Source organism: Jaculus jaculus, chromosome 13 (genome assembly GCF_020740685.1).
Source record: "Jaculus jaculus isolate mJacJac1 chromosome 13, mJacJac1.mat.Y.cur, whole genome shotgun sequence".
Classification (NCBI taxonomy): Eukaryota; Metazoa; Chordata; class Mammalia; order Rodentia; family Dipodidae; genus Jaculus; species Jaculus jaculus.
The window spans coordinates 71,164,073-71,189,740 of NC_059114.1; the positions used below are offsets into that span (position 1 = coordinate 71,164,073).

At 36.9% G+C, this 25,668-nt stretch overlaps 1 protein-coding gene across 6 annotated transcripts in view; it reads left to right on the forward strand.

Moving 5' to 3' along the window:
* Nadk2 (NAD kinase 2, mitochondrial) overlaps nucleotides 1–25,668 on the forward strand; it is a 45,479-nt gene extending 19,811 nt beyond the window's left edge. For 4 of the 6 annotated variants that reach the window (XM_045132898.1, XM_004652596.2, XM_045132899.1 and 1 more), the window contains exons 5-13: nucleotides 2,161–2,244; nucleotides 3,358–3,494; nucleotides 6,414–6,492; nucleotides 9,167–9,232; nucleotides 10,541–10,636; nucleotides 17,333–17,388; nucleotides 17,511–17,564; nucleotides 20,924–21,047; nucleotides 23,381–25,668. In XM_045132898.1, the coding sequence (XP_044988833.1) occupies nucleotides 2,161–2,244; nucleotides 3,358–3,494; nucleotides 6,414–6,492; nucleotides 9,167–9,232; nucleotides 10,541–10,636; nucleotides 17,333–17,388; nucleotides 17,511–17,564; nucleotides 20,924–21,047; nucleotides 23,381–23,519 (835 nt within the window). In that variant the 3' untranslated portion in view covers nucleotides 23,520–25,668. Of the gene's footprint in view, nucleotides 1–2,160; nucleotides 2,245–3,357; nucleotides 3,495–6,413; nucleotides 6,493–9,166; nucleotides 9,233–10,540; nucleotides 10,637–17,332; nucleotides 17,389–17,510; nucleotides 17,565–20,923; nucleotides 21,052–23,380 lie in introns of those variants that run through there. The other 2 variants (XM_045132895.1, XM_045132896.1) reach the window with 2 other exon arrangements.

Genomic DNA, 25,668 nt, shown 5'->3' on the forward strand with positions numbered 1-25,668 from the left:
AAGCTGGCTTAATTATAAACTAGTGGGGAATTAGAAACTGGGAAGTTGAGAGTAAATAAGATATGAGGCCTAGTATATCTGCCTGGAGGCAAGAAACAAAGAACTTCTAAAAGCTTTGATTCTAAGTAGAACTAGAGAAAAAGGAGAGTTTTTAATGTCATAGTCAGAGGTTCATTATGGCCATGGGCATCTGAGGGCCTTCCTTGGACTGGAACATTTAATTTCCAAGATGGCTCATGCACATGGACTTACGAATTAAATTTATCATTTCAATCTGTCCCTTCTGTATTTTATATAGACTCTTCTGAGCCTTGTAAGTAGTTAACATTTGAATGCTTATTATCATAAGTGTGATAAAGGGCCATAGTAGCCAGCCTCCGTGATAGCAGCCTAGTATTTATACCTTTGTGTCTCCCCACCCCGCCCTCCATTTTCAGTCAGGGCCAGCTGTGGGGCCAGCAGAATGTGTTGTTTCACCAAGGACTCCAGGCTGTGTTACAGATGCTATATTGCAGCTTCTGTGTTGTTCCTTTGGAATGTTCATTCTGTGAAAAGTCAGGATGTGAGGTCACTCCAGTAGCACTGTGGGGAGAGGCTCACAAGGAGAGGATTGAGGCCCTTTGGCCAATAGTTGGCATGTGTGTCAGCCTTAAACAATGATGGAAATGGATCTAGATGTCCAAGCAAAGCCCTCAGATGCCTGAAGCTCAAACTGATATATGAGTATCAATGAGTGATCCTTCTGACCGTAGTATTGAAGACTTACATCTGACCTCTAGAGGTATTCTATCAGATGAGTGCTGTTGCCTTTTTATGTAGTTAACAGCATGTAAAGTACTAGTGAATATAAACATTAGAGCAGTTAGAGGCCAGGCGTGGTGGCACATGCTTGGAATCCCAGCCAGCACCCAGGAGGCTGAGGGCGAGGTAAGTGAAAACTCAAGGCCAGTGTGGACAACATAGTGAGACCCTGTCTCAAGGAATAAGCAAGTCCCCCAAATTAAAAAAAACCTAGGTCCTTTCTTAACTTCATTGTTGACCTATTAAGATGGATAAATTAGCCACATTTGGCAAAAAGTTTTTTTCTCTGATCATTAATTTACATTCGTTATCAGGATTTGCTTTGCCAGGCCTACTCTGCACCATTTCTTCAAGACCACAGCACCATCTGGAGATGGTGATGGGGCTGGAGAAATGGCTTAGTGGATAAGGTGCTTGCCTACAAAGCCTAAGGACTCAGGTTCGATTCCCCAGGACCCATGTAAGCCAGATAACAAAGTGACCCATGCATTTGGAGTTTGTTTGCAACAGCTGGTGGCCTTGGCATACCCATTCTCTCTCTCTCTGCCTCTTTTCCTCTCCCTCAAATGAATCAATAAAAATATTTTTAAAAAGTTGGTGATGGAGCTATCATTAGGTGACATGCATCCTGTAGCAGCTGACAGGGAGTCTTACCATCTTGTCTTTTGAAGTTACTCATTTTCATTTGTCTTTTGCAGCAAGCTGTGAATTGCTTGAAGGAGTTCATCCTTATATATTTTTTAAACAAATGAAGGGTTACATTGGAATAAGTGTTTTTTTTTTTTTAGATCTTTTGTTTAAAGATATCTTAGTTGATATTTTAGTAGAGATTCAAAATACTTTCAGACAGTTCGATTCTTCAAAACAACCTGTCATGCTTGGTGGTTTTGTCACCATTTTAGAAACAAGAAAACTTGATGCTAAAGTGGCTTACTTGCAGTTAATACCTAAATTAAAGGTAAGATGCAAGCACATCACATGATCCTGTTAGATAACTTTACAGGGTAATGGGTAGCAGGCTTGCTATTATTTTTAGTTTCACCATAATCTATACACTTGGGTATTACTTTGTATATTTAAAGCTGAATGTAAGCTACTATTTGTTTGATGGTTTTTGTTCTTTGCGAAAGTACAGTTTGTTAATTATTTGATGTTTTAATTTGTGCTTCTCAATAAAGTTGGATATTATATTTTCATGTAAAAAAAGTACAGTTTGTTGCAAAAAAAATCACACATAGAGTAAAAATTTTAAAAATTACGTATTTGATTTTTATAGTTTAATGATAACTTTTTTGAATTTTTTCTCTGTATCCTTTTTTTCCCTCTTTACATCACCCAAACACTCCATTTTAAATAAAGGTCTGAAGGTCATTTATGCCTGCCTGTGCGATATACACATTCCTTCCCAGAAGCCTTGCAGAAGTTCTACCGTGGTGAGTTCAGGTAGGAATTTCTTACTATTGTTATTATTTTCTATTTTAATAAGTGTGTGTCACTAATGCTGCTATAAACCAGAACAAATGGAGATAAATTTGGTTTATTCCATGGTTATTTCAGCAACATAATATAAAAACAATACACCTAGCTGAGTTGAAAGTAGATGTGACTTACCTCCTCCTAGACCTGTTGGGACTAGGAAGAGAAGATTTGATCAGTGTTCTTCATTATGCTCCCAGCAATTTGGTAGAAATGTAGTTAAACCTGTTTGTTAAAATTGAAGGCTCAAATTCTGAGATTTTATATATTTTTTGTAACTTTAGCAGTAGAGGGTTAGTTACTTAATCCAACCATGCTGAACTTACTGGTACTATTATGTATGAAGTGTTTTCATAAGCAGTGGGGATGGAATTTTAAAAACAAATTTCTTTCATATTATCAAAGAAGAGGCAAGGTAGTTGGAGAAGCTGAGATATAGTTAGCCAGACATAAGATTCTCTTTGTTTTAATGTTTGTCACATATATTACTTGTTTTAATTACTTCTTAATCTCTTTTTCCTTTATTGTTTACAAAGTCACTATTGTAAAATTGTGGGGTATTTTGTATCTAATCCATTCACCTTAACATGGTACTGTTTTAATTTAGTTTTTGAATATATTTTGTTGATCAAAACACATGCTTATGTGTAGTTCTTATAGACTTAGTGAGGTCTTGATAAAATAATTTAATTCAAATTACTTGTATAAGCAGCACATTAGATAATTCCATTCTAACTGGGTAGAAAACTAGTAAATATCCCAATATATCTTTGAGTAGGAACCTGTAGGTTTTAGATGTTTCTGGTGTAATTTATTCACAAAATAATTAGCTTTTTAATATGCATTTTTTTGTGGTAGGTTTTCACTCTTTCTAGCCCAGGCTGACCTGGAATTCACTGTGTAGTCTCAGGATGGCCTTGAACTCACATTGATCCTCCTACTTCTGCCTCCTGAGTGCTGGGATTAAAGGCAGGCGCCACCATGTTTGGCTAATAATGTATTTTTAATTTGATGCAATTATCATAATGTCTTATCCTTGGGTTTGGTATATTCAATTTTAACCAAAACTTCTTTTGTAAGGTGGTTATGGAGGCAGCGTATCAGGTTATATCTTGAAGGGACTGGCATAAACCCCGTTCCTGTGGACCTGCACGAACAGCAGCTCTCCTTGAATCAACAGAGCAGAGCCTTCAACATTGAAAGAGTGGATGATGAAAGTAGGTGGGCTGGGCATTAGCCTTACTGTGGGCAATATTTAATTTCTAGGGTTTCTAAGTTTGCAAGGCAGTAATTTATGTTTAATAATTTATATTTTAATGCCACTAATAACTCTTTTAAAAAGTATAGTGAACTACTTTGATACAAGTTTATTATGACTAGAATCCAAAGTAGGAAGTAGAGCATATCTCTAGAAGTGTTGTATATGACATTAGGAAACTAGTTGATTAAGGAAGACTAGTGAATTCTCTTAGCTAATTTATAGATGTTTATTTAGTGATAGTTTCTCACCTTTTCTGGTAACCATAAGACTTGCATAGTATAATAAAATTGCATGAGAAATCTTTATGGACCATTACAGAAAGATATTTTTCCTCTGATGTTTCATTGTCTGGGTAAGCTGTTTCTGCTCTGTTAGAGTACCTAATGTTTATACCCACAGTTTTCAGAGTTAGTCATGGTGATAATTAGTTTTATAATTTAACATGTTTCTAAAGTGTGAGTTCATATGTTATATTTCTAAGATTTTCCTTCAAAATCATTTTATTTTATAAATCTTTTAAAATTATTTGTGTGATATCTGTTACTAGTTTTGAAAATCTTCAGTAATTATTAAGTAGGATTTTGAAATCACAGCTGGAAATCTTATTTTATTCCTCTCAAACAGAAGATACCACTCAACTTACCATCTTCAAAAGATGGTACATTGCTTCTTTTCATTAACAGTCATACAATTTTAAGAGCAATACAGAAAGTTATCAGAGATAATATATAGAAAAATATTTACACTTAGTGAATCAATGTTCCATATTCAAGATTTGATTAATGGTACAAAAAGAACAGAAAAAGTGTTCAAAATAAAAATGCAAGACAATTTCTCAAAATTTAGGCAATGGTCTGAATTGAAATGACCCACAAAATGCTGAGCATAACTGGCGGCAGTAGGTCTCAAACTAAGCCCTGTTGGAACAGGAGGGAAAAACTTTCAGCGAGGAAGCAGTAGTGCTGATAATTGTTACATATATAAGGGACAGTTTCAGATTTTTTAATAATCATGTTTACATGCTATTATAATTATACTAATATTGTGGTGATTAACAATAATAAGGAGTTTACTATATCTAGGTACTACTTTAGGGAGATTTTGCTAGAAGGATTAAGTTTTGATTTATTTTCTGAGAAAAAAATATTGAGAGCTGTTTCAAGGTTCATGTTACATACCTGTTTCAGTTCTCTTCAGCTTAGTTGGAGCATTTCCTAGAAAGCTTCCCATTTTCATTTATTTATTTATTTTTTAATTTTTTAAAAAGCTTCCATTTTTAAATACAGGAACAGGTTTGCAGTTATAGACATATCATGTTTGCTGTCTGATTAAACTTTATAATTTAGAACAAAAGAGACAGTATAACTTGAAACCAATGGACTTTTTTTTTATAGTACAACCTATGCTTACTTAGGTTGTATTTGTATATAAGTGATAATAAAGCATTCATTTTTATTACCAGTTTACCTTCAAAAGTGGAAGGTGGGGTTGATTTGTTTGCTTTCTTTTAAATGTAAATTGATAATTATTTGCAAACCTATTGTATTCACTTCAAGAAGTGAATTAGTTTGATAAACAATAGAGGCTATACCAGTGGCTTAATGGAATACAGATTTACTTCTAGCTCCTCTCACTGTTCAGGGGCTGTCCGGGTAGCTCAGGGTCCTTCCATGTAGCAGCTCCTACCAAACTTTTAGGCTGTTGAGTCTTCCATCCGATCTCTCTTATTTTGTCAGGGAGGATACACAAGCATGGAGGCTCAGGAGGAATTTTTAGGAGCCATGTCTCTTCATCATCTTTGAACATATTCTATTGGCCCTTAATCAGTTAGAAGGGTCCACTCAGTGCAGATGGACCTGGAAATAAAAAGGAACTTATGAAGATGTGAAAGAATTTTATACTATAGCAGTCTCTGTCTAGTTTTAACAAGTCTGTGTTTACAAATACAAAATTATGACTTTGTAGTTCATTGCCTTGTATAGCACATGACTCAATACTGAGCCCATCTTTTCATTTCCCATTGAAGCAAGTTAGGAACAATTTAGGATTAGTTAATGTTTGTTAATCATAGCATGAGAGAAAAATGTAAGCAGAATCAAGATGATTAAATATATTTGATGCAGTTCTATGTGTTCTCTTCCATGACAGTTTGGAAATACCTTCAACAAGTCCATCTGTTTTAAAACATAACAGGGAAAATTGGAAGGGGGGGTAGAATGTTAAGTTCACATAAAAGAAGAAAACTATGTTAAAAACATTAAAATAAACTAAATTAAAAGTCATATGTGCTGGGCATGGTGGCGCATGCCTTTAATCCCAGCACTTGGGAGGCAGAGATAGGAGGATCTCCATGAGTTCAAGGCTACCCTGAGACTACATAGTGAATTCCAGGTCAGCCTGAACTTGAGTGAGACCCTACCTAAAAAAAAAAAAAAAAAAGTCGTATGTGACAAGGATCTTATGAATTGGATAAATACATTGTAACATGGTTAATTGTTTCAAGAATTAAGGTTTTGAGCTAGGTTTGGAGACACACACCTTTAATCTCAGCACTCGGGTGGCAGAGGTAGGAAGATCACTGTGAGTTAACTACATAGTAAATTCCAGGTCAGCCTGGGCTAGAGCAGACCCTACCTCGAAAACCAAACCAAACAAACAAAAAAAAATTAAGGGTTACTTTAGAGAGATAGATAATTTGCTGGAAAAGGTGAGATGTCTTTAGGTTATATATTATGGGTACTTTGTGATATTTGTATCTTAATTGTATATAAGAGTCTGATGGTATTAAGCCATAAAATTGTCATGTTTTATCTTTTTTATTTTAACATTTCTAAAATTGAAGGTGCTATCTTGAATTTTTCATCCATTATTTCAGGGTCTGAGGCTTCAGGACCCCAACTTTTGCCTGTGAGAGCACTAAATGAAGTCTTCATTGGGGAGAGTCTGTCATCCAGGTACTTTTCAATTTGTGATCTTGAGTATGGGATTTATGATTTTTGTACTTTTGATCTTTTTCTTTTAACTTCTGTAACTTGGTTAAGATTTATGAATCATGTATAAATAGTAGAAATTATTTAATGAAATATTTCATATCCATTATCATGTTGAAACACACTGAAGGGACAATTTCTAAGAACAAAAAAGCTGCTGAAATTTGATACTAACAGTTACTCAGATGCCTTATTGTAGACTTTCCAGTGTCTTTATTATATAGTTGTGCATAGCTGAATAGGAGAGTAATTTACTAGGCATATATATGAAATTGATAACTGAAATTGAAACTGCCAGGTACAGTAGCACCTGTATTTCCAGCCACTCAGGAGGCTGAGGCTGGATGATTGCTAGTACCCAAGAATTTGAGGACAAAGCTTGAGCAACAAGTGAAAATTGTCTGAGAGAGGAGGGAAAGAATGGGAGTGAGGGAGAGGGGGAGAGAAGAGAAAGAGGAAAGAGAAAGAAGTGTTCTTTAAAGATGATTTTGTTTATTTTCTTGTTTTTATCCAGGTCCCCATTATGAATCAATCATACATTACATTCAGCTATTGTGAACATTTAAATTAATTGTTAATAGAAATTAATAATAGTTCTTATCTCCCATCTTGTTTTTGTCATTTTTGATACTATTAAGCTTCAGAGAAAGCATTTTTGTACCTTGTTTAGTGTGACACATCCACCATGCCTAAGGCAAAGATAAGGACACATCAGGATTATCGTCATTATTAAGGGGTGGGGATATGTAGCTCGGTGCAGTGCTTAGCATGTGTGAAGCTGCAGGTTTAATCCCTAGTCTCATTAAACAACGACGACAAAAGGTTAAAGCCATTGCTAGAAAAATCACATCTAATGTAGTTTTTCATTTGGAGTATAAAATTGTAGTGTACATTTTATTCCTGATAAAGTGTGTTTCGTAGTACCAAAGTGTAATTTAGGCTTAATTTGTCGACAGCTTTTTTGTAAAATCCTGTTACTATAAAATATAGAGTTATTTAATTCTAGGTTATATTTTAACACTTAATACTTAATTTCTCATTTTTGTAGATTGTAAATAAATTAGGGAGAGAAGGGCTGAAGAGATGGTTTTGTTGTCAAGCACTTACTCTAAGTTAGAAGGCCTTGGTTTGGACCCCAGAACCCAGTGAACGCTGGGTAAGCATGGCTGCCCGCACGTGGTCTCTGCACTGCAGGGGCAGGGACAGGAGCCCTGGGCAAGCTGACCACGCCGACGTGCCAAATCCAAAAGCCTCTTGAGGTCAAGTGAGAGACCCTGTCTTAATCAATGAGGTGGAGCTATTCAGGAGGATAACAGATGTCAACCTCTGGTATACTCAGGCACCACATGTCACATGTGTACCCCCACACACATGCAAATACACAACAAAAAAAATTAGCAGTAGAAGACTGGAGATGAGTTTCACGATCCACCTTCCTGCTACCACAGCCCTTTAACAGTCATATAGTAGATTCTCTATAGTTTTCTTAATATTTGGATTGTTTACTGATTTTGTTTGTTGCAAGTCATATCTTTTTGTAAGGAATTTGATTATGATGAGAAAATAGGTCTTAACTAAAAATAGATGTCTACCTTCTGGCCAATACTAGAATGAATAGTTTTTTACCAACTCAGGTTATTTGTAAAAGAAGCCCAATTTAGCAGAATGATTTGAACATCTTTTTGAATTACTACAGTGATTTTTTTTGTGCGTAATATTTAGTAAAATGTACATGTTACTTACCTTGTGTGTCACTAGAGACACAAAGATGAATAGATATAAAGTAATAGCACCTTAATCTTTTTTTTGGAGAGTTTAAAATTTTTAATAGTGAAGTTTATTCTTTGAAGAAATAAAATATTTACTAGAAATTAAAACATAACAAAGTATAAAATATTTATTATAATATAATAAGACATGCTATATATAAAATTTATTCTTTTGCTACATATCACATTTGAAGTCTTACGGCAATGAGTTAGAGACCTCTAGTATTTCATAAAAGAGAGGAGAAAATACAGTCTAGTCATTCCTGTGAGAAAAGAACATCACCTTTAAATGAGATTGCAAAATTTATGTTCTGTGAGGTTAGGTTTACTCTGGACAAACCATTTGGCGGCTTGTTTTTTCTTTGTGTGTGCTGTAAAGGAAGTTTGGTTAACTGCTGTCAGCTGCTACTTGCATTGCTTTATACTTTGTACTTACTAAAAGAAAGGATGAGATAATAGACTGGGGAGTTAGTGCAGTCCCAGAGAATGATGGCTGAGCTAGCTGCTTGTTTTTGTTCTGTTGTGTTTCACTTATGTCTTTAGTAAGATAAGGCAAGCGGTAGGTTCAGCTCTGCTGTTGTTGAACAGTTTATTCTTTTTTTAAGCTAGGGCCTCACTCTAGCCTAGGCTGACCTGGAACTCATTCTAGCCATAGGCTGGCCTTGAACTCACAGCAATCCTCCTACGTCAGCCTCCCAAATGCTGGGACTAAAAGTGTGTTGAGGCTTCACTGTGTTCCAGAATGTTAGGTGCTTTGCTTGGGAACTAGGAAGTGCAGCAATACTATTCCTGCCTCATTTATCATGTTCTTAGATTCAAGAACACTTAAAAGCCCAGTATTTTTCTTTCTCCTATTTGTTCCAACCTAGAATGTCATATTCTTGGGCAGTGGCAATGGACAATTTAAGAAGAAGTATACCAAATCTAAAGGGACTGTGAGTTTTATTGCTGCCTTAAAAAAATAATTTTCCCCAAACAAAAATCCTATGAATTGACTAATCTCAATAAATCTGCATGTGAGAATGACACTAAATTTGCTCATCATTTTGGGCTCAACATCTCTCACCTGACTATAATTTCCTTCCATTCACTTCTGCTTCTCTTCTCCCTACCCCTGCTACTATTTTTTCCTGCTTCATTCTAGTTTAGTAGCAGACAGTTCTATGAATTTGGCTGGCTTGTCTGTACATAATAGGCTCCTAATGTGCATCTTCCAGGAAGACCTAACTAAGCTGTGGTGTAGCTTAAATGTGACTGTTATGCTGCTGTCTTTCTATAAGATGTGCTAGTCAGAGAAACAAGGAAAAGAAGTTGTATCATGTAAGACATTTACAAATAAAGAGCTTGCAAAAGCTGAAAAGATTAGAGTGAGAGATAGATGATCCTTAAGAGTATTAGTGTTTACAAGCATGCTTAGTAATGATCTTATATTAAAACCTACTTTTTATTAAGACTTTTAACTTTTTAATTTGCTGGAGAAAATGTAGCCCAGTGTTTTGATAAATCCATTATTTCAAAATTGACAAACTATACTTTTACATGTTTTAATTGTTCTTTGAGTAGTTATAGATCATTTGCCCATTCAGTGAATTAAAGAATAATGTCACTTTTGATGATATCAGAAAACCCATAATTTCTTGTTGATAAATATTCTAAGATATCTCTCAAGAAATTATCATTATTTTGTTCCTAGTTTTGTCCACTGATCTAAAATTGAGACTTTTCTTTATAACTTTATTATCTACTAGTTTACTACCAATTCAAATAGCATATTAGCATATAACTAAAGAAACAAAAGTTTAGCATAAACTATTGGTGACAAAAAAAAACATAAAGATATATGTATATCAAGGACTAGCCACCGAAAATGAAACTCATTTAAGAATGAAACTTTCCTTGTTGAGTTTTGAAAGGAAGCTCTGTGTGTTATATTTTGCAAGAGCTGTGGCAGCAGTGCTAGTAAAAAAAAAAAAAAAGGTTCACGCTCCTGTTGGAACTGTTAATGTGTCGATAGAATGGGTGCAGAGATCAGAAAGTCGTACAGCTATGCAGAAGTAATTTTTCCTTCTAACTTTGTCACTTAGTCAGCATTGAATTAGCACCATGATGTGTGTACCTACTAAGTCAGATACGTCTCAGTTGCTTTCACTTACTTAGATTTCATCAGCTTTAAGACAACATTTGTTTTGCTTACTTGGAACCATACATAGTTCAGCAGTCTGTTTTCTGTTTTAAATACATAGGGCTTCCTATTATGAAATTTCACTTGATGATGGTCCATGGGAAAAACAGAAGAGTTCTGGGCTCAATTTGTGTACTGGAACAGGATCAAAGGCCTGGTGAGTAACTTGGGGTGTTGTTTATCAAGGTTTGTACACTATTTCAGATAATGTGCTTGATATCTGTGGTAGTTTGAATCGATGGCCCCCCAAATATTCAGTGTTTTGGGCTGGAGAGATGGCTTAAGCGGTTAAGCGCTCGCCTGTGAAGCCTAAGGACCCTGGTTTGAGGCTCAGTTCCCCAGGACCCACTTTAGCCAGATGCACAAGGGGGTACATGCGTCTGGAGTTCATTGCAGTGGCTGGAGGCCCCGGCGCGTCCATTCTCTCTCTCTCTCTGTTTCTTTGTTTGTCTGTCTGTCACTCTCAAATAAATAAATAAAAAAATAAAATAAAACTCAGTGTTTTATTACTTTGTAGTTTGCATCTGCAGCCACCTGGCTGGAGGCAGTGTCACTGGGCAGATCTTAAGGTGTGCTGGTGGGTTTGAAATGACAATCTAACGATACATAAAGTGTGCCTAGTTGGAGTTCCTGAAGTGTGCTGTGCTGTATGGCTTTTGGCTTTTAGGCTTGTGCTCCCTCTCTGTGTTTGGTCCTGTGAAAACAGGCCAGCTTCTTCTGCTATTATAGAACTTCCCCTGGATCTGTAAGCTTTGAGAAATCCTTTCCTCCATGACTGTGCCTGGTCTGGAAGTTCATCTCAGCAAACCTGAAGCTGTGTGCTACAGACTCTTACATTGGTACATGTAAGTTCTCGAGGGCAGATATCTGGGTGACGTCATAAAAGGTGGGCCTGCTTCTGCTTCACTCTTGGGTTTACGAGTCATGCCCTGATGCCCTGGGTTGTGATTTGTAGCAGTTATGTTCTCATTGTTGGAACAAGATGCCCAACCAGAAGCAGCTTATGGGGGGAAAGTGGTTTATTGCAGCTTTCAGTTTTGAGGGGAAGTTCCTGTCTGGCAAGGAGAGCGTGGCAAGGACAGCAGGCCACGTCCTCGTGGCACAGGGAGGAAGGAGAATGAGCAAGGGAGCACATGTGGACCTGGGCCCCAGTGACACACTTCCTCCAGCAAGGCTCTACTTCCCAGAGGCCTCACATCCTTTCTGAAAGGTGCCATCAGCCTGGGCTTAGGTTTTCAAACACATGCATCTGTGGGGGACGTTTTACATTGAAACCACCACAGTTACAGCCTGGACTTGGTCAATATGAAGTCTACTGCACAGAGTTTGTAAAGAAGTTTGAAAGGAAATAAGTGGTTTGGGGTAATAGATACTTTTTTTTTTTAAGCTAGGACTATTTTAGATTGTGAAGAATGAACACAAAGAACAATAAAAAGATTGATGCATATACAATAAAAGGTATAGCTGAAGATAACTTGGGGCATTCTCTTTTTAAAAAAATACTTATGTGTTTGAGAGAGATAGAGAAAGAGGGAGGGCCAGAGAGAAAGAGAAAGAAACATAGAATGGGTACACCAGGGCCTCTAGCTACTGAAAACAAAGTCTAAATGCATGTGCCACCTTGTACATCTGGCTTACGTGGTACTGGGGAATCAAACCTGGGTCCTTAGGCTTTGCAGACAAGTGCCTTCACTGCTGAGTCCTCTCTCCAGCCCTGGGGCATCTGTTATTTTCTCTATAACGCCCCTGTGAGGTCTCTTCTGCTTCTTAATACATATCTCTGATATAGATGCCTCCCATACCTGTAGTTCTCTTTCGAGTTCAAACTCTTGTTCTAAAATCACTTGTCAGGCTGTTCATAGTACATTCACAACTATCATCCTGTTTCTTAGGTGTGTTCCCTATACTGTTTAATGTGATCTGTATTTACAAATCCCATTCTGTGGAGCTTTAGAGGAAAAACATATCTTGTTAATCCTTGCTCCCACTTGTCCTTCTTCCCACTCTCTTTAATCCTGTGCATGGCGCTTCTCAGATTTGTAGTTACCTTGCTCCTTTCACACTGCTGCTGCTTTGGCGCCAGCCTTCCTCTTTGTAGTGGGCAGAGAACTGTGTGTGACCTGTTTTTTCTTTTTATTCTGGATGTCATGGATAGACTGCCAGAAGAGTGACATTTCTAAAGTGTAGGTAACTGTAGAGAATGCCCATTCTCTGCTTAAAACTTTGATTGGCACTGTGTACTTATCACTTAGTCTGCCATTTAAAGCCCTGTAAAATATGACCATGGCTGTCTTACTGGCTTTGTTTTTGCTCTCCCCTTACCCTACCCATAAGTACTCTGGGGACACCACGGGCTACTTGCAATTCTTAGCACATACCCTGTTCTCCCTTGGCCTTTTGTTTCTGCTCAGTGCACTTTCTTCCCACTTTGAATTTCTGAACACGCCCCTTTCCATCCACTAGTGTAAGAATTCAGACTTCAAATGCCATTGTCTTTAGGAAGCCTTCATTAACACTCAGTTCCTTTCATGCGCACAGTAAGTTAATCCCCTTTTTGTCCTCCTCCAGTATTTTTTCTTAATGCTATTTTATAGTACCTATAATATTACTAGTCACCTAACATGCTAATAACCACCTGCTTCAAGCAATTTGAACGAGTTGAGATGGTATTTATGGTTTTTTTCCCTTCCTGCTCGTGTATGTAATAAGTGTTCAAATATTTTCAAAATATGCTCTCAAAAGTAGCAAAAACAGTGTTTATGTGATTTTAGCTGGTGTAGTGGTATGCCTGTAATCCCAGCATTTGGGAGATAGAATCAGGACGATGGCAGATTTGAGGCCTGCAAGGGCCACGTGGCGAAATCCTCTCAAAAAACAAATATTTTCCCCCACTCCCATGTTATTTTAAGGTTGAATAGTTTAATTTTCAGTTTACATTTCCTGCTTTTCTAGTATGGCTTGAAAAAAAACTTTTATTATGGAAACTTTATATAAGCATAAACAAAGACAAAAGAGTGTAATGAATTCCCTGTACTCAGGAGGCAGCTCACTAATTATCAATATATGCCTAGTCCTTTCTCCTTGTACACTGACTTTACAATTTCCTTTGTTCCCTGTGATTCTAAAGCTATTTGTACATACCATCTCATTTCATTCATAAGTAGTAACATTATGCCTTTTTTTTAATCTAAATAAAATGCTTTGGAAAAAAATAATAATTATTTTAAAAGACAGGCTAACAACTCATCTTCCTGATGACTAGTGAGAGGACCATTTCCAAATGAATTTTCCAATTATTATTTTTAAAATAAATTTAATCCAAGTTATAAAATTTTCTAATCATCTCATAAATAAAATTGGAAAATATCCCTCGTTTAGCATCTTTTCTACTGAGTCTCTTAAACATATTTGTTGAAAGCTAGATGAGAATTACAAGTGCTTACTTAGATGCTTTTCCTTTTCTTCCCCGGTATTCCCACCTGTAAGAATGGGCATAGCATGGCATTTGGAGTACTGACCTGGAAGCCAAGAGAGCTGGGCTAACCACTGGCTGTTCCCTGCCTGCAGGATGAGGGACATAGGACAGACACCGTGACACCACCTTCTTTCTGAACTTTTCTGATTCTGTAGGTTTATAGTCTGTGCATTATAATATGCATATGCACCTATATGGTGCTGAGCTAATTTTTATACGTTAATCCTTACAGAAATCCCCACAGGATTTAGTAATAGCTACTTCTTAATCTGGAAGAAGTTGAGGCTTGGCAAGGATACTGAGGCTGCAAACACAACTGGAAAATACTAGAACTTGGCTACATCCACAGGCGTGCTTGACTGAATAAACAGGGCCCAGTTCACTGTGTCACTATTAAAACTTGTACCGCCTCACAAGGGAAAGCCAGTAAGTGGAGACAGACGGGTTCTTAGCCACCCACTGAGGTCACAGTTGGAAGATGAGTCATCAGGTGGCTTTTTTACTCATTTTCTATTGCCATAACACAATACCACGGGTGGGGTAATTAATAAACAAACAAACAAATTTACTTCTCACAGTTTGAGAGGGCTAGTGTGTCTGTCAGGTTGCAAGCACCTAGCATTGGCCTTCTGGCTGCACTTTTCCCTGTGGGAGGCAGTGGACTGGCACTCTGCCTGGCTGATCTGCCTGGCTTTGAAGTGTTGTCCCTCATGTCTACTCTGATTTCTTTAGCTAGAACTCAGTCACTTGGTTACATAGCAAGAGCAGCTAGAAAAATAATGCCTAGCCATATGTCCAGGGGAAAAAGTGTTTGGAGAAATCTCAAATTTACATTTCTAAAAATTTTTCCATATAGGTAGGATATCAGGCGATGTTTTTGTTTTGTTTTGTTTTTAGAGGTAGGGTCTCACTGTAGCCTGGGCTCACCTGGAGTTCACTATGTAGTCTCAGTTTTACTGTGTAATCTCAGGATCATTCACACTCACACAGTCCTCCTACCTCGGCCTCCTGAATGCTAGGATTAAATTTTAATGCATGGAAGAAGGTAGCTAACAGTTCTTCATAACTACTGACTGCAGGGTGACGAGGTGTTTTCATGAGACAGATTTTAGTAGCTAATGTAGAATATGAGATTCTCAAGTCTGAATTTGTCTTCCAGTTTGGTGGGATTACATCTGATTTTAAGTGGTAATGGTGTGGACCTAAGAATGGGGTTGTCATGGCCTGGCTGATAGTCAGTGTAGGCATTTAGCTTGTCCTTCATGTAGGATGTGCAGGGACTTGGCTGAGGCCCAGCTTCTAACTATAGGAAATGTATTCTAATTAATTCAGAAAATTTAGTTAGGGTTAGTTTGTAGTCTCCCTAATAAGTTAGTCTTAGGAAAATCAGAGCAAGTTCTTAACTAGATCTCTCTTCTTATAAATTATCTTTACTATAAGGAGATATCAAAGTCTTTTGTCTTTTTAGTATGTTTTAATTCAGTAGAACCCTAAACAAGTATAGTTCATTTTTGTATGATGTTTAGGTTTCAGATAAAGAGGATTCCTAAGCAATCTGTATCCAGTAATGGGGCTGTTGAGAGGGATTAGCATGTAGTCCTCCATCTCCCATGCTTTTGACATCTTCATTCATGTTTGAGTTCTTGACATGGGCCAGGTGGGCCCCTACTGCCTTATGTTTTATAATGAGATACATATTGTAAACTTCATATCAAACAATAAGAAAACAGGAATCTTAGAACTGTTTTGCTTTGTGCCGCATAGTAAGTCTGAGCAAAGTAAAGAGGCAAGTACGGGTTTGGTGTGGCTGGAATGTGAAATTGGAGGACAGATAATAGGGAACACTGGGCCATATCTTAGATTACTTTTTTCCAAGCAAAGGGGGCTTGATCTGTTTTAATGTAAATATTTGTATATTTACATTTTATAAAAAGAATGTCCAAAGATGAAAAAAATAGGTTTAAAGAGTAGGAAATAATTTTTACTGTACCCCCCTCCTCAATTAAGAATCAGCAATACAGGGTTATATATTAACTGGACTGTCTGTTTAGACCATAAAGGAGAGTTTGTGAGACAATAAGTAGAATGCTTCATCACCTGGAAGTTTTTGTATAAAACTGTTCCTAATTGATCCTTAGACTCTAGGACAGAAAAATTCATAAAACTTATATTTGTGCTAAAGTGTTTTTAAGTAGTTAAGCAGATATATTGATCGCATTGATTTCTCACTTTCAAGAGAACTGATTATAACTTAAAATGTTACAAAGGACAAGAGTATATATACAACAGAAAGTTTGTCCTTTTCATATTCTATCATATCTCAGGTACTGATAGGTACTGGATAATGCCTTTGTTTTTTTTCTCTTAGTCTTTTGGTTGTCCTTTAGGAAGGATAAAAAGTATAGTTTTGTTCATTTTCATACTAAAGATGAGTTGATGTCTGTTTTTTAACCAGCTTCCTGTAAAGATTTATTTGAATTGTTTTGTACTTTGCAACAATATTTCAGAGCAAATTCTTGTATGTGTTGTGCATTATACATGGAAATAGGCTTGGAGATAAATTGCTAGATTGAGAAATGTATTCACCTTAATCTTTGATAGTGTATAACTGCTTTCCATTTGCAACCTCTGGAGTTCTGTAATCCTGTCAGTGTTTGAGAATACTTCTTGCCCCATACCTGTGCCTATATATTATTTATAAGCTTTTAAGTGTTAACTTATAACTGTATTAGTAGTGTTTAAGAATTATTTCTTTAAATTTGTTTATTTATTGAGAACAAGAGAGAGAGAGAGACATAGAGAATGGGCATGCCAGGGCTTCCAGCCACTGCAAATGAACTCCAGCCACACATGCCACCTTGTGCATCTGGCTTATGTGGGTACTGGGGAATTGAAGCTGGTCCCTTAGGCTTCCAAGGCAAGCACCTTAACCACCAAGCCATCTCTCTAGCCCAAGAATTTACTTCTATAAGAGTACTTGCCATAGTCATCTTCATGTTGCCGGGATGAACTTCCAAACCAGGCACAGTTTATAGGAGGAAGGGATTTACTGACTTAACAAAACTAGGGGAAGTTCCAAAATGTCAGAAGAAACTGGGCCACTTTCACAGGTCCACACACACAGAGAAATACCACCAGCAGCACCATATGCAAGCACATTCCATCAAACACTGCATATTTTAGGCTGGAATTCAGATCTGCTCCCAGTAACACCTTTAGGGCTGCACTGTAGGATCCACCCACAGTGACATCTCTTCTAGCAAGGCCAGCTAGAAATCCAAGAAGCTTTAGTAAAACTCAATCTTTTGAGGGATATCCATTCAAACTACTACAGTACTCATATTTGTGGAATTAAGAACTGTTTTGTTTTTTTCCTAGGTCATTCAATATTAACAGGGTTGCAGCTCAGGCCGTTGAAGATGTTTTAAATATTGGTGAGTACCAAAAGAGCTATTATATATTAGAATGTTATTACATTATGCTATATCATGTACATATTATTATATATTTGCCATTATAAGTTATAAAATATTCAAGTTCTTTTCTTTCTCAATAGCAAGAAGACAAGGAAATTTGACTCTTCCATTGGACAAAGAGCTGGTAGAAAAAGGTTGGTTAACAAATGATATTAGTAATAGTTTAGTTCTGTATTAGCTTTGAGAATGATATGTCTAATTAGCAAAGTAAAGTACTACTTTGACCAATTTTTTAAATATCCTATTAATGTAAACAATATAAAGTTACTTTTATATCATGACTCTTAATTCATGAAATACAATCTACATATATCAAAATACAACTGTAGGGCTGAAGAGATGGCTTAGTGGTTAAGGTGCTTACCTGCAAAGCCTAAGGACCCAGGTTCAGTTCTCCAGGATCCACGTAAACCAGATGCACAAGTTCGCACATGCATCTGGAGTTGGTTTGTAGTGGCTGGAGGCCCTGCTGTACCCATTCTCTCTCTCCAACAAATATATAAATACAATATTTAAAAAAAAACATAAGATATAACTGCAATCATGTCCTTGGTGATTGGAATGCATAGAAAATTCGTAATCTAAAAATAGGGAATGCAAGCCAGGCATGGTAGCACATACCTTTAATCCCAGCACTTGGGAGGCAGAGGTAGAAGGATCGCCGTGAGTTCGAGCCCACTCTGAGACTACATAGCGAATTTCAGGTTAGCCTGAGCTAGAGCGAGACCCTACCTCAAAACAAAAATAAAAACATACAGGAATGTATATCTAAATCAGTACCTCTACAATAAATTCTTCTGTATTTATTTTTTTTAACATTTTAAGTTTTTGAAATTTTAACTTATATTTACATATTATATATAGCAGGTTATACACTTTTACCCCCTCACCCCTGCTTCTGTTTCCCTGGGGGCCTCCTCACTGGGGTTATGGGGTAGCAGGGGACTGTGCCTCAGGGTATTCCTATCCACTCTGTGGCTCTTACAGTCTTTCTGCCCCATCTTCCACCATGTTTCTGAGCCATGGCAGGCCTGTTGGCAGTCTGATTTAGTGTTGAGTTATCTGTAGCCTCAGGATTTCTGCTTTGGTGAGTTTTGATAGATCACCATGTCTATCACCATTGCCCTAGAGCTGGTTGTCAGGCTAGCAGTAAGAGCAGTGTTCGTGCTGCTGCTTCCTCCGAAAATTCTCCTGGGCCCCAGCAGATGTGGTAGAGGTGGCATGTCTCATGGTGGGCAGTCAGTTATCTTTTTGTGTTACGGATCTCTCTGCCTTCTGTAAAATAAAACACATTCTCCAACCAAGAGCGAGAGCAGTTGTGTTAAAGAGGACATGCAGAATTACTTGAGGGACATTTTGTTGGTATTTACCAATTTACCTTGTGCTCCACAAACATGTACAAATAGCTGGGCACAGTGGTGCATTCATGCCTTTAATCCCAGCACTTGGAGGCAGTGGTAGGAAGGTTGCTGTAAGTTCAAGGCTAGCCTGAAGACTACATAGTGAATTCCAGATTAGTCTGGCTAGAATGAGACCTTGCATTGAAAAATCAAATATACGTATGTATGTGTATATAATGTTAAAAATTGTAAACCTAAGATAGCTGGATTTTGCCATTTATATTAAGAATATGTCTAGGGGGCTGGAGAGATGGCTTAGCGGTTAAGCGCTTGCCTGTGAAGCCTTAGGACCCCGGTTCGAGGCTTGGTTCCCCAGGTCCCACGTTAGCCAGATGCACAAGGGGGCGCACGCGTCTGGAGTTCGTTTGCAGAGTCTGGAAGCCCTGGCGCGCCTATTCTCTCTCTCTCCCTCTATCTGTCTTTCTCTCTGTGTCTGTCGCTCTCAAATAAATAATAAAAAAAATTAAAAAAAAAAGAATATATCTAGGAAAAATGGTGATGGAGTTTTTAGTAAGTGTGTAAAAGCTGTACTGAATGATTGTTACCCCTGTCTACAGAAGCAGTAGTAGATGCCAGTTGCACAGTCACTAGCATATTTTCTGTAAAGTGTTCCAAGGAGGCAAATTACTATTTTTTGTGGGTTATTTTTTATTTTGAGAGAGTTAGCATTCTTAGACCTCAGACATTGCAATCAAACTCCAGACGCTTGTGCCACCTAGTGGGCATGTGTGGCCTTGCACGTGTCTCATCTTTGTGTGTCTGGCCGACTTGGGACCTGGAGAGAGATAGAACATGGGTTCTTAGGTTTCATAGGCAAGCGTCGTAACTAATAGTTTTAAAAGAACTGATATGGTTTTACAGCTTTATGATGGCCAAAAAGTGATACATGTCTAGTAGAAACTGTATTTTGACTTTTGGTTGTTGATCTTTTCCTGGGATGTTAATGTCCTATAATAACTCTGTGACTCTCACCAGCCACAAGATCAGGACAAACAACAGAGGGGAACTCGCTAATGTTCTATGTTGTCATGATGTAGGTCACATGTGCTGTTTGTTTGTTTTCAGCTTAAAATATTTTCAATTTATGGTAGGTTGATAGAGATTATAACCTTATTGTAAGTTGAAGAATACATAAAGTTTTGATAGTTTTATAAGTAAGGCATATTATCAATTGCAATAATTGACCATGTTTTAAAAAAAAATTTCTTTTGTTTGTTTTTATTTATTGATTTGAGAGTGACAGAGAGATAAAGAGGCAGATAGAGAGAGAGAAAATGGGCGCACCTGGGCCTCCAGGCACTGCAAACAAACTCCAGACATGTGTGCCCCCTTGTGCATCTGGCTAACGTGGGTCCTAAGGAATCGAGCCTTGAACTGGGGTCCTTAGGCTTCACAGGCAAGCTCTTAACCACTAAGCCATCTCTCTAGCCCAACCATGTTTTGTTTTTTTTTTTCCTCTTTTTTTAATAGAGAGAACATCTAGGTTGGCCTCAAACTCTCCTAGGCTCAAGCTGTATTTCTGCCTTAGACTCCTAAGTAGCTGGGACTACAGGCATGTGCCACCATGCCTGCCTGACACTGTTGTCTTTAACTAATTTGTGCTTCACATGGAGAGAAAGCAGAGAAAGATTTCTAAAACCATCCTGAATAATGGCAGTCTTATTAGAGAATGCATATTACCTAACATGGCATTTTTCTGCCAAGACAGTTAACTGACAAACTCTTAGACATAGTTCTCAAAGAGAACTTGGTAGGAGAAAATGGCAACTTAATTCTGATTGAGTTTATTGTTAATGTCTCCTCTCTGTGTTTTAAATTACTAGCTTTGTAGTATATATATTTTTTTTTATCACAGTTGTACCTATTTCTGTCGTGTTGTGCCTGATGTGTGGTTTTGTGGGACATTAGCGGAACTTGATAACTATTTAGGGCTTTTTTTTTTCGTGGAATATATGTTGTGAGTTTCTGGAGACTTAATTTCAGATACAATTTTGGAACATAACTGCTTTTAAGTTAGAGGTAGCTCCTATTTTTCATTTTGTACTTCTCAGATGGACTGCCATTTATTATATCTGCACATTTTTTCTTTACAGTAACAAATGAATATAATAAATCACTGCTGTACAGTCCAGAAGAACCAAAAATACTTTTCAGTATTCGAGAACCAATATCAAACAGAGTTTTTTCAAGCAGTCGTCAACGTTGTTTCTCCTCAAAGTAAGCAGCCTGGATCTGACCTGTTGCTCCTCTCACCCTTCACCAGTGTAAAGCCTGCTTTATTGCCCTTTTTGAGACAGCCCTGATAGTCACAGCTCAGAGTGGCCTTGAACTCCTAACCCTCGTGTCCTGTCACTAGTGGTGGGACACACTTGGTTTTAAGAGTGTTCAGTTTCACCAGGTTAACTCACTTCCTCAAGCAGGAGGAGCAGAACCTGTTAGATTGTTATGGCATTAAGCTGACCCTCACTTCTTCCAACTTACTGTGTTATTTTAGAGAAACTGACATTTCAATGGAAAGAAACTATGTAGTTATGTAACTTGGCGTGGATGTTTTTTTTTCATGTGTTCAAGATACAGTAAGATCAGATTACTTATTTTAAGAGACTATAGAAAATCATTGTTTTCAAAGCCATGGAATAAAAACAGGGTAAATATTAATATGAGATTTATATTAGGACAGGATTCATTTCTTTCAGCTTTTCTCTAAAAGTGAACCTTTGTATGTATTGAATTTGCTTTAGCCTTTGAACTTATGAAGATATATCCAAATGAATATATGTTCCTCTTATATAAAGGTTGCCCAGTATCTCAAACGAACAAGAAAACTTAAAATGTCATCTATCTTGTGTTGAGCAAAGAAAAGAGTTGATTATAAAATGCTACCCAGAGTGTTAATGCTTTCATTTGATCAGTATATATTTTTGTCCTCAAGAAAGTAACTATAAAAAGGAAATAAATCTTAAAATTCACATTGAGAGTTAATTTTGATTATTCAACAAATCTATACTCAGTTTTTTTTTTCACTGTAGTCCAGGCTGACCTGGAATTCACTATATAGTCTCAGGCTGCCCTCAAACTCAGTAATCCTCCTAACTTGGTCTCCCAAGTACTGGAATTAAAGACATGCCACCACACCCAGCCCAGGTTATAGTTCTTTTTTATTTATTACATTTAAAAATTTAATTAATTTACTATAAACACAATAACTTTATGACATTGATGATTAGAAAAAATGTTTCAAACTTGTCATAAGATGTACTGGACAACAAAATATTGATAAATTATAGTAGAATTAAGAATTAGGAATCAATATTCCATTTAAATATTGGCAAGATACAATGAGAAAGGTATTTACAAAAGATACCTAAGCCACGCATGGTGGCGCACACCTTTAATCCCAGCACTCAAGAGGCAAAGGTAGGAAGATCACTGTATGAGGCCAGCCTGAGACTACAGAGTGAGTTCCTGGATAGCTTGGGCTAGGATGAGGTCCTACATCAAAAAAATCAACAAAAAAAGGAAAATATCTAGTATCAAGATATTTGAAAAAGGTATCTGAAATTTGTAATGCTTCAATATTTAAATTTTATGAGCATATACATAAGGCCATAAGCAGAAAATTCTATCATTAACTCCTATTAGGGGCTGCAGTCAAAATCTAGGCACACTAGAAATATTGTCTACAATTATCTGTGTGTGCAAGGGGTACATGAAACATGAATTTTGTGTTTAGATTTGGGTTCCATCCCTGAGATACCTCATTATACGTAAATGTTATAAAAACTGGAAACTTAAGCCAGGCATGGTGGCACACACCTTTAATCCCAGCACTTGGGAGGCAGAGGTAGGAGGATTGCCATGAATTCAAGGCCACCCTGAGACTACAGAGTTAATTCCAGGTTAGCCTGGACCAGAGTGAGACCCTACCTCGAAAAAACCAAAAAACACCAAAAAAAAACCACAAAAAACCCAAAAACAAAAACTGGAAACTAGTCTAAACTATTTGTGGTTCTTTGGTGTTTTACAAAAGGAGATGGTTTTAGACATATAAAAAGTGCTTGATTTTCTTCATTTGGAGAATGAAAATTATGACTGTGTAATAAGGTGCCGCATACATCCACTAAAATGGAAAATACTATTTATATAAAATTCAAAACTGGACAGTTACTGCTATGGTGCTAGAAATTAAGAAAATGGGTATATTTGGAAGGAGGGCAACTGGGAGAGAGCTCCAATTCCTGATAGTTAACGCTGGACGTTCATTGAATTGCACATTAACATTTGCCTTTGCTGTGCACATATTCTACTTACGTAAACATTCTGTATAACACTTTGCCCAGTTCCTAAAATACTTGTTAAATTTCAGATCTGTGCTTTTCACTAATAATAGTAAAATGAATATTTCAATTTGAAACTTTGATCATGCCCTTATATTATTTACAGTCACTAATTCTCTCCTATCAAAGACCAAAGGATGTGGTAGGCTATACAAAACTATTGTTTAGGGTTAAGACAACTTAATATTTACTGAGCTATTTCCTTCTGTTTAGAGTGTGTGTTCGATCTCGTTGTTGGGATGCCTGCATGGTTGTGGATGGAGGAACGTCTTTTGAGTTCAATGATGGAGCAATTGCTTCCATGATGATCAATAAAGAAGATGAGCTTCGGACTGTTGTTATAGAACAGTGAAGGATTTTCTCAGGTGACAAAGTTTGATTGCTTGAAAAATATTTTTACTGCAGAAACAGGCTACCAGTCATAAACCTACTTTGAGACTAGTTACCGCTAGGCTCAAAGGTGACAAAGAATTCTGACAGACAAGAGGCCCATTCACTGTATGAGAAAACAGATGGACTAAACAGGTTAGAATTGCTACCAGTGAAATTCTGTATTTGCAATTGGCAACCAAGGATTTTGATACTCATAAATTTAGGGAGGCAGGCTTAAATAAAGGAATGTTTAGGATTTGAAATTTAACTGTACAAATTATTTTTTTCTTCCTTTGTGGAATTGGTCACATGTATCATTTGATTATTATATTATTTTTATAGTACCTACAAGTAAAGATTTTTAAAACTTTTGATGGGAGAATTTTGATAAATTCTGACATTGACCTAGTTGAAGTAGGTAAATGTTTTTATATATGCAAAGAATTTTCTAATTCCAGGACACAATGATGTAATGACTATTGACAAAAATTTCAATGACATTTAAAATTATTTGTAGATGAATTCTGACTCATTCTGGTTAATGTCAACAGTAGTGGGTGAAATACATCTATTGAGATAAATCATGATATTTTATAAATATATTCATAATCCCATGGTTCTTTTAGGTCAATTTTTTTGAAAAAGTGACTTGAATCCAGTAAGGCTTTTCCATCTTGAAACTCAACATGGATTCAAGTGCTAAAAGGATGACTTGATGGATATGTTCTATTAGAAGTTTAGTACAATCTTTAAAGTTTTATTTCATCTAGTGTTAGAGTAATACTATCAGAAAGAGAAAGAATTCTTTCAATATGTAACACAAAAGTTTTGGAGCCAGGTGTGGTGGTACATGCCTTTAATCCAGTACTCAGGAGGCAGAAGCAGGTTAGCCATGCGTTCAAGGCCAACCTGGGACTGCATAGCGAGTTCCAGGTTAGCCTGGGCTGAGTGAGACCTTACCTTGAAAACAACAATAGAAAAAAGTTTTGGAATTGCCTTTATTAGTATGGTGATTTTCAGTGTTATTTCAAATTTCCATATCTTTCTGTAGAAAAAGATGGCATAGCTTTTCTTTTTGACCCCCATTATGAAATCTCTATTTTTAGAAGTTTTCAGTTAATTCATCATCTACATATATTGAGTTTTCACACCAAGCTCCTACTGCTTAATAATGAAATGTTATTCTCATGCCGTCTACTTAGTTGTTTTTCACTTGGTGGTGCAAATTTCTCCCATTGGCAAATATTTATTGAACACCTACGCTGTGCCGTGTGTCAGGAATTAGACACTAAAGAGTGAAATACTCTGTCTTTATAGAACTTGAGCCCACTGTGCTCAGACAGACAAACTGTGAAAACTATGGTGGTATTATCAAATTGAATCTCCTAGTTTTGCCATTTAACATGTTGCTCTTACTGCTTTTAAAGAAAATGATTGTCACTATGCACAGGCAATCTAGGATCAGATGTCTATACAGAACAGTGTCTGTCTGCATAGGCAGAGCAAAGAATTACGTGTGCACCTGTTGGAAATAAAAATTGGTGTTTTCTCGGAGCTTCATCTTATTTCTGCTTTGAAACTTTAAAAACTGCTACATGTAACATATATCCAGAACGTTTTTCTTTTAAAAACACCGGAATGGACCCCAGAGCACAGGATTTACATGATGCTTCCGGTGGAGACAGAGTTAGTGTTCTCTGTGGGTCTAGTGCAGTTTCCGGTCTAAGTTTTACAAGATGAAAAATGTAGAATAACACTTTATAAGAAGGTTACATTTCACACTACATAAACTTACCATATTGTAAAAGGCTTAAAAGTACCTTCTTGGGGTGGGGGGGACCAACCAACTCTGTCTTTAATATCTCAAGCTCTGGGTGTCTGTATTTTACTATAGTTCTGTTAATATGTAACATACTAATAGGGAACTTGCTGTCTGAAATTGCTCATAAGCCATATTTAGAATGGTTTCAAAATTACTTAATATGTTCCCTTTGCAATATAATCTCTCTGTGATGGGGATTTATTTGTAAGAGATGAGAGACAAAAGGGTGTCAGAATAGCTAAAGTCTTTATGAATGGGTTAACCATTTAATAACTACATGAATAAAATTAAGCCATTGTTGTCTGTT